Raw genomic sequence first — 9,536 nt, forward strand, 5'->3', positions numbered from 1 at the left:
AGACTGCTGCTGTTCAGATCAGTTGGTGTGCGTGTGTGAATGTGTGTGTGTAGTTATAATAGAACGTTGGGAAATTAATTGATTATAAGTTTTATAAATAGTTATAATTTTGAAGAGTGTGTACGGTTGCTCATAATAGCACTGGTGTAGAGCTTTGTGACTGAAGTGTGAGAAGTTGTTGCTGATCGATCCGCGCTGCAGTGACGTCACCTCACACACGTAAAACTGAAGCCTTACAACTGCTGTGCAAGCTTTATAATTTGTGACAAAGAGTGTTTGTTATGTGTTATATGACAAATATATTAAATTGAACTCCTCCGTTTAGATGTGGACAGATTTAGGTCAGGTATGGTTGAATCGTCTATAGAGAGGGCTTAAAAACTATACGTATTTAGTCAACCAATAAAAACGAACTCAGGTTTCAAGAAAGGAAAGACATGCAGGGGTCAGGACGTGTCTGTGTCTCTCTGTCTCTCCCTGTCTCTCCAGGCCGGGAACAGTGCACCGTGTCTCCAGGATCTGTGTTATTCCCCCGGGGATCCGGACCTCCACAAGCTGCCCCTCCTCTCACATCACTCCGCTGCATCCGTGAGGCTCCGCATGGCCCTGTGTTCATGCTGTCATAAAGGATCTGCACGGAAATGAGCGAGCCTTGCTGCTGCAGGTTCCTGTATTTACAGCAACCAGAATGCAGGTCAGATGTATCATGGGAGTTGAGTCGACCTGGAGTTTGGTGAAGTGATTGTGCAGACATATAACTGATAGCTGCACAGACGTAGCTAACGCACAGAGATCCATGATTCAGCTGAGCGTAATGTCACAAGTAAACGCAACAGCTTTCTGAGGCTTATGCATAAATGTCACACAAGGAGATCTATCAGGCTTCTATATTCATACATGTTAATGATCCATTAATGCTATACTATGCCACTTGATTTTTTTTAAAGCAAACGATATTTGGCTCACAGAGAAGCTTAATCCATATTTGGTCTGACATTTCAATGTGTAACACTCTGACACTAATCATCCAAATACGCACGAATACGTAGGCTATGTGTGTATGCCCAGATGAATCCCATTCCCTTACTCTCCTTATTTTTTATTCGCTGTAATCCCTTGACCCCAGCGTTAATGATGCTCTACCGTCCAACAGTGTGCGTGTATTTTATGGAAACTGTCCAAAAATATCCAGAGGTTTAACAAGGAGCTATAATAAGAACGCCTACGTATATAACACGATGTTTGATGTAACACCGAGCTAACATCGCTGCCATTCAACGTACAGTGAATGCTCTGTAAATAAGCAAATAGGCTTAACATTGTGGGAATGAGCGTGCCCAGTCTTGAGTCTGGCCCCAGCACAAACTGCACTGCGTGTGAGGAACGGGCCACAAGGGATTCACGTGTTTTATAGATAACAAAGACGCAACATAATAACGCAGGGAGTGATGGGAAAATGTGTCTCAGGGTGAAACACAATGGCCGGTCAAAACTGTTTCATACCGGTAATTCAGACAATTAGCTTTTAATGTGTGTTTGTGTGTGTGTGTGTGTGTGTGTGTGTGTGGTGCACGCACGTATGTGGCTCAAAGTGTGCGTCTTTCTTTATGATTATGCGTGTGTGTGCGCGCATATCCTTGTGTATATTAGGTGAAAAGTCATTGCGTTGTGTGTGTGTGTGTGTGTGTGTGTGTGGTGTCCTCGGCGTGCACATGCAATATGCACGTATTCACAGAAGAAATGTTAAAATGTGTACAAAATATTACACCAAATCAGGTCCTATAACTAAAGTGATCTTTGTGCATTAATCCACACAAAGCGTGCGTGTTCCTGTTCCCCCTGTTATGAAAAGCTACTTGTTGATTATACTATTAACGTATAGCCTATGTTTTAATATGTTATAATTATTGTCTAGTTAAACCTATTTTTGACTATGAAATCTTAATCACATTGTTTAATGGCTTAACCTATTTTCTTGAAAATCTTTGTGGGAAAAGCAACCCTGACTCTGCACTTTTACTGTCCAATCACTGCTCGCGTTGTTTCACCATGCACGCTACAATCTAACTGGGATTTTTCGGTGTAGCACGAGTCCACTAAACTCGCCTGAATATAATTTCTAGTGTTTGACAATATGGCACATTGTTTATCTCCAATTATAGCAATTAACTACACACTATACATACTATATGGACGTTGTAACACCCTGCTGAGCACATTTCAAATTAATGCAAACACACACAGGGAGGAACAGAGACGCACTGAAAGGGAAAAGGTTGCAAATGCCGATGTAGTAAGGTAAAACAGACGCATTCATATAGGCCCTCACAGAATACATATATGAAAAGTGTAGGTCACTTAGTCAAGCATTGAGGAAGAAAATCATATGGACGAAAAACCCGAGCCAACAGAGGCAGACACGTAGAGCCGTGGTTAGGCAAAATGTGGAAAAGCAGCTCTGCAAGTGTAAAAAGCAAATGTCTTTGTTTAAGCTGCGCTGCGTTAACACATCACTGTGGAGTCAGTTCAGCAGCACACTATCGATTGCATACTCCTGCATGCATTTTGACGTGAAAAGTGAACAGCATTTAATGCATTCCAGTCTTCATGACTGGTTTAGCAGCTGGAAATATGAATTTGCTTTATTTTAACAGTGAAGAATTTGGGCACAAACTATTGTATCGGTGGGGTGTGAGAGGGGGTGGGGATGGGATATCCATTTTTATTGCATCACCTGTCAGCCGCGTCCAATGGGCGTCGACTCGGAGGGCATTAATTGATGAAGGTGTCTCCAGACCGGCGCACCTCCCCTCTCTGTCATTTTATTTGTGGCTCGACCAGCAGCCAGAATAGCAGCTGCATTTTTAGCTCTTATTCTTTTTCTCTCTCTCTCTCTTTCTCCCTCCCCTCCACCCTCACAACTCCCTCCCTCCCTCCCTCTCTCTCTCTCTCTGTTCTCGCTATTTTATCCCTCTGGCTGAGGCAGTGGTGTACACCTACCCCTCGTCCTGCTGCCGACCAGAGGGGAGTGGAGCCGGCAGAGGCAGGTAGCAGCAGCCCCGGCTTGGTGGACGTATCCGTCGCATTCCTCCACCATGCCGGACCGGGGCAAGAGGCGACGGGTGGATGCTGTCACATACACCGGCAGCTCCATTTAATGTCAAAGTTTGCATTTCATGATGCAGCAGTGTGGATTAAAGGTATGAGCAGGATGAGCTCTGTGCCAGTCACCGGTAAATCCATAGCATACTGAGACTGCATGGATTAATATTGGATACATAAAACATGGGAGACCTGGAGTGTGGCTTTGAGGAAATGCAAGGAGTGAGATTGGGATACCTGCTCATCCAAGGCAAGCAAATGTTTGCTTTGTCTCAAGTCTTCACCGACCTTCTGCAGAACATCCCCCGGACCACGGTGCACAAGCGCATGGACCACCTGAATGTGAAGAAGCACCACTGCGACCTGGAGGAGCTGCGGAGGCTCAAAGCGATTAACTCTATAGCTTTCCACGCCGCGAAATGCACGCTCATATCGCGGGAGGACGTGGAGGCTCTGTATTTCTCCTGCAAGACGGAGCGGGTGTTAAAGTCCAACAAAAGGAAAGCGAAAGCTGCGTGCTCTCCCGGGGCTGAGGACGCGTCCCAGGGGCGTGCAGACACCGAGCTATGGAAGGAGAAAGTTTGGTTCAGTTTGCACGGTGTCCCGGAGACACCTCTCAACAAAACGAGCAGGAGGAAGGAGCTGACTCCCTGCCTCACCGACTCCAAACTACCTCAGTTTTACCAGAAAACGAACGGACGGGAGTACCGCTCGGCGACTAAGTCCGGTCACAAACACTTTAAAAACTATGAAACAGCAAAAACAGCAGGGAACCGGGTCACTCTGAGCCAAAGGCAAGCGTTTTTCCGGCAGCCGGTAGTGCTTCAGTCCGCCATAGCTGCTCAGTCCAGGCTCTCGCGCTCAGCCGGCGACCTACTTCACAAAAGGAAGAGGAGGCGCGAGGGGGGCAGGAGCAGACACGCGCAACAACACGTACCGCCGGTGCTGCTCGTGCAACCCAAATCCAGCCACGGGACTTCTTTCGGTGCTTTCCACCTCGGTCCGGATCTCTTTCTGGACCCCAGACCTCACCATCATCACCACCACCACCATCATCATCACCACCATCACAACGAGCCCGGCTTCCCGGAGAGCTACAGCAGCGACACCGAGTCCAGCACCTACTCAGACCGGGCCGACTCGGACTTTGGGTCCGGCTTCTCCAGCACCAGCAACTCCGGGAGCTCCGAGGAAGAGGAGGAAGAGGAGGATGAAGATGACACGCAGTCAGAGAGTTCAGAGGTCAGCTCGGATGAAGAGGAGAGCTCCTCTCAGTCCGACTCCAGCTCCGTTTCCAGCCGGGTTTCGGTGCAGAGCATCCGGTTCAGACGGGCCCGGGTTGGATCTGTCTCCAAAAGTGTCAGCACCGGTAAAGCCCCTCTCGTCCTGCAGCCCACGTTTCACTACAACCAGCACCAAGAGAAACCACACCGGTCACTGGGCCACGTTTCCGCGTCACAACCAGGGGACAGGAGACAGAAGAAATGTGAGTTTAACTGCAGTGAAGCTAGAAAAGACTTTGGACCTTTACAGCCGCCAAGATTTAACTCAAGTCTCATGGGAGAGAGCTTTTTATTCGAGTACAAAAAGGGGAACGCTTTTGAGTCTGATCCAAACAGTGTGGACCCCTATTCACCGGGACACAACCGGATTTCCCCCCCCTCACGCAGTTCACTTCAGTGTGACCAGGACAGACACACCAAGCGCCCCAGATGCACCGAGAAAAGGGAGGCGAAGCCCAGCAGCCTGAAACTGTCCCCTCCGCTGAAGAGAATAAAAACCGAGCCAGAGGAGCTCTCTGTGTCCGCGGCCCCCCGCCCGGACCGCGGCAGGACACCCCCCTTCAACCTCCACAATGTGAAAGTTAAAGTGGAGGAAAGCTGTGATGAATATGAATACCAGAGCCAGGCAGCCAAATGCAAAGGAGATAAGACAGAGAGCAATGGGCAGTATCCCCTCAAACATGGGGGCTATTTCGGGATTAAAGCCACCGCGAAAAGCCTTGATGTGGCCCCCAGGTCCCCCTGCAACCCTCAGGAATGCAGGAGCTCCCCTTGTATTGAGGAGGGGAACAAAACCTGCAGGGCTCCGGTGCTGGGGGGGAAAAAAACTCGAGTTTCCAGGACGCAAACAAAACACAGGGTCAACCAAGCTGCCTCTTCCTCCTCTTCTTCGTCGTCCTCTTCTCGTCCAGAGGAAGTATCCACGGAGGATTTACCGAGCAGACGCAAACGCAGCACTGTAGCATCGCCTGCTAAAATGCTTTTCAGCCTGATGGCACATTTCCCCTCCCCGCCGTCGCTGGTTGTTGGCAGCGACGGGGATTTGTGCCCTGCTTACTCCCTTAAATCGCCGAGGGGCGCCGGGCCTCCCCCTCCGTCCCACCCCGTGTGGAGGTGGCAGCCAGGCGGACAGATTCTCCCTCCCCCACCCGCTCAGAGGACTAGGAAATACTGAGCAGGGGTTTAAAAACAATAGCCTTCACCATCGACAACCTCTCCGTGAGCTCATCACTCGCAACTTTACCGGTGTGCAGCCAATTTTCTGTGAATGGGTTTACATTCCGCTTTGTTTTGAAGTTTGATCGAGAAAAAAAACACCTTTTTGGAGCCTCAGAAAACGCCCACAGGACTGTGAGACACTGCTCGTGGATTTACGCTTAAAAAAACTGTTTGAAATAAGCTTTCAATCCTAAGCAATATGTTTCTACTTGACTATTTCTTCTTCGCTTTTTCTATGCTCGACCTGTTGGATTGTATGGTGCCAGGGTGTGTGCTTAAAGGAAATGTTTAAAAAAAGAAAGAAAAAGCACTCCTTGAAATCAGGCTATCTATAGCTGGGACTGAGGGCTAGTTGGTAAATAAAAAATAAAAAATCAGGGTTTCCCATTCTGTGCCACCTGGTAATTGTATATGTCAAAGCTGTTTTCTTTCATGACATGCTGACCACAATGCCCCACATTTCAGAGAATTATTAAAAAATTGGTTCAGTAATATCTACCTTATTATGCTCACAGAAAAGCCTTTATTAGATTTGGCAGGAGTGTATTCTTGCTGGTTGTGTTTTATTTTAATTTTCCTAGAGTGCTTGATGGTTTTCAGTCTTTCAGGTTTTCTTTCTGCTGAGTATTTCCTGGTTTGCAAATGTGTGACAGTGCACAGACGCAGGCCCAGACACAACACAGGCCTTATGTACAGACAATCAAAAAGAGAGAGACTCAGACCTTCATTATAGCACGTCAGCTCCCACCATGGACTCAATGCATGTCCCTCCTGGTGCAAAACCAGTCTGTATTTTCCTCTATGCAGGACTAATGTAAAGCTAAACAGACAGTATGCCAATATCCAAGCTAGGCAGTGGATGGGATGTGATTTAGCAGTCCATATGGGGGGGGGGGGGGGTAACAGCACCAAAAACAGCGTGAAACACCTTCTAGCTCAGGCCACTCTGAAATAATTCGACAAAGCACAAGAGATAGGCTTAAAGGCACTTTGATACTGTTGGGGGGTCTTGTTGTTAGCTTTCTGACTAGCCTGTGAAATGATGTCAGAGAGAACTTGAAAAAATAAATCATTTGGATCTACACACAAAAGCCAAACTGCATTAACTTGACTGATATTTGAATATCTAACCATGCCATTCTGGTTTTCTGATTTAAAAAAAAAAAAGAATTTAATAATATGCTAATTTCCGTGAAGCCACTGTTGTTCATTATTCTCTTTGCAGCTGAAGTTAATTGTCTCGATCTAAGCTGGAAAAACGCCAATTATTTCCTATTATTTGACACCCAAAATACAATCAGTTTTAAAATACTGCTCTCTTTATATGTCGAACATCACCATCTCATTATCTTTAATGTAGCCTTTGGAATATGGCCGCTCAGTGAATGTAGTGTCCCTGATTGATTTACTCCCTTTAATTCATTACAGACTGCACACACAGGAAGTGAATCCAGTGACTGAAGCTGCACCTACATGCAGGTATTTTAAGTAAATGTGTGTTTTTAATGGCAGTACAGGTCTGCTAATTGGCAGGCTTTCAGTCTGCGACAAAGAGAGGCCCAGCTTATGGCGAGCCACACCACAACAAACCCAAAGCCTGGATGATGTCAGCCCCTCACACGCTGCAGTCATTCAGAGGATTGTAGATAATGGGTGATTGTAAAAAAAAAAAAACAGTGAGTTTGCCTGAATCAGCGTGGATGCATATGTTTAACCACGTGATTAACTCTGCAGATGAGAGAGATTTTCAAACTTGAACTTTTATCCCCAGCGCGTAAAACTGGCTGTTTCTGACACAAGCTGAGCAGGCTTGCAGTAAAACGGAGGGGGTTGAGAGGGTACTGTGTTGCAAGAGCTTTCGACCTTTAATCCGCATGTCAAAAGCATAGGCTGCACGGCACAGGGAGAAGAGGAATAGCCTCACCCAGCGCATGCAGGCCCCCCCTGTCGCACCGGCCTCTTCTACGCACAATGCGCGGCCGAGGGACGGAGGTGGTGGTAATGGCCTGTTGGGAGGGCCTTTCTCACCGTTAAGACAAATAGCTCTCTGACAGTGACGCTATCAATGTAAACAATTGCAGCGTGCACCCCCCCTCCTTCTCCTCGTTCACTCATTTTTGATACTTGAGGTCAGCTATTTGACATGGAGTTTGAAGTCACTGGTTGTTTAAATGAAGCTGCATATTTATTTTTGTGACTTTTTCCTGGGGTTTCTTGTATATTGATTTGTTGTTGTTGTGAATATTATATAGAACAACTGCACTCGAAATGGAAACTTGAACGGTGGATTTCTGAAGCACTTTCCCTCTCTTTTCTTTTTTTTATTATTATGAAGCATTCATTAAACGCGACTGAGTGTAATGATCAGACTCTGTCTTTCTTTAGGACCATCACGTGTGGGTTTTTTTCAGAGGGGGTTAACAGATTTAATGATGGAGGAATTGGCCTGGGGTTTGCATTGGGAGAGGGTTATGAAAACAAAGTGATTTTTAAACTTTATTTTATGGGGGTTCCCCTTTCTTTTTTATCTTTGATTTTGGAGCTGCTTTTCATCATTGTTTTATGTTGCAGTATTTCGCCATGCCCTCAGCCTTTCCATTTACGCTGTAACACGAGTCATTGTGTAAATGTTAAAAGGCGTTTAGGGAAATTAGGTGTATCCATTCTTCAATTAAATAACAGATAAGAGTTTGTCCTGAGGCAAACGGGGTTTAGATTTAAAAGAAAATAGATCCCAAGCAGTGCTTATCCACATTGTGGGCAGTTTAAACCAACAATAGAACTTAATGCAGATGCTAAATGCCCCTCAAACATGCTACAGTATCTCTGGTTGAACTCTTACAGCAGAGAGGGAATCCCTCCGTGTTTTAAGGGGTGTGTGAGGGAAGAAGTGGTAGGCCTGCGGAGCCTGCAATAATAACAAGAGGCAAACCGCAGACATTTACGCATGCAGCATTTCCAACCACTGCACATGAGGAGGTGCACGCCTCCTCGTTTTAATACGTGAAGCAGAGAGAAAGCTCCATAAAATGACCTTTAGGTCTGTGCTACCCTACTCGTAAAAAAACCCTTATTGTAGCATGCATTTGCAGGCAGCTTGGAGTAAAACAACGTTATTCCCAAATAGGATTATATGGGTTTATTCAACAATTGGGACCATGCATAAAAATACAATAATCTCAAAAAGAGAAGAGATGTTATATGCCAGATTATAGTTTAAAGCAGGTACACACAATACACCAACATTAAACATTAGTATCACACTAACAATAAAAAAAACAGATCAAAATACAGTAATATTTAATATATAATGTAAATATAATATGTATATATAAATACGAATACATTTGTCACTATAAATATACATTTACAATTCATTTAAACTAACCTGTCAAATTACAGAAAAAATAATGTTGGCAAGACTGCATGGTTGCCCAAAATCCACTTTTTTGCACTGTGGGAAAAAGGGTTAACATCGGAGTATAGTCTTGCAGCAAAACTACAATATGAAAGGAAAAGCAGCAGAGTATTGATACCACAGTGGATAAAATACAATACAATAATATGAATTCACAGCTATATGTACCTGGTTGAACACACAGGGATACAGCTACAACCTTGCCCAAAGGCTATTCACGTTATTGTGCGCAATGCAACTTTTGTGAAGCTTTGAGCTCCTCGCTCAGTCTGCCATGTTTGACGTGATGTTTCCCTGATTAATGGGACTCTGCGGTGTATGGTCCAGGCCAAAGCCCCGGGGTTGATAAGGGGAGCCGGGGCTGGCAGGCTGTCTGGCCCCAGCACGGAGCCTGCAGGGGCCAACAGGGAGCACAGCCATTATACTGCTGCTGGCGTTTCAGGGTTAAATTCCAGTGCGGATTGGAAAGCAGTAGACTGTAACTCCTATAGAATAACAAAAGGAGGGAAAAAGAA

General features: G+C 45.8%; 1 protein-coding gene across 1 annotated transcript; it reads left to right on the forward strand.

Moving 5' to 3' along the window:
* Positions 1 to 2,818: 2,818 nt before the first annotated feature.
* skida1 (SKI/DACH domain containing 1) lies at positions 2,819 to 7,965 on the forward strand. Its single transcript, XM_034200079.1, has one exon. The coding sequence runs from the start codon at positions 3,286 to 3,288 to the stop codon at positions 5,557 to 5,559; it is 2,274 nt and encodes a 757-aa protein (XP_034055970.1). The 5' UTR covers positions 2,819 to 3,285; the 3' UTR covers positions 5,560 to 7,965.
* The last annotated feature ends 1,571 nt before the right edge of the window (positions 7,966 to 9,536 follow it).

Source organism: Gymnodraco acuticeps, unplaced genomic scaffold, assembly GCF_902827175.1.
Source record: "Gymnodraco acuticeps unplaced genomic scaffold, fGymAcu1.1, whole genome shotgun sequence".
NCBI lineage: Eukaryota > Metazoa > Chordata > Actinopteri > Perciformes > Bathydraconidae > Gymnodraco > Gymnodraco acuticeps.

Coding starts and splice junctions, on each gene's coding strand:
- skida1 (XM_034200079.1), top strand. CDS start 3,286: ATGGGAGACCTGGAGTGTGGCTTTGAGGAAATGCAAGGAGTGAGATTG.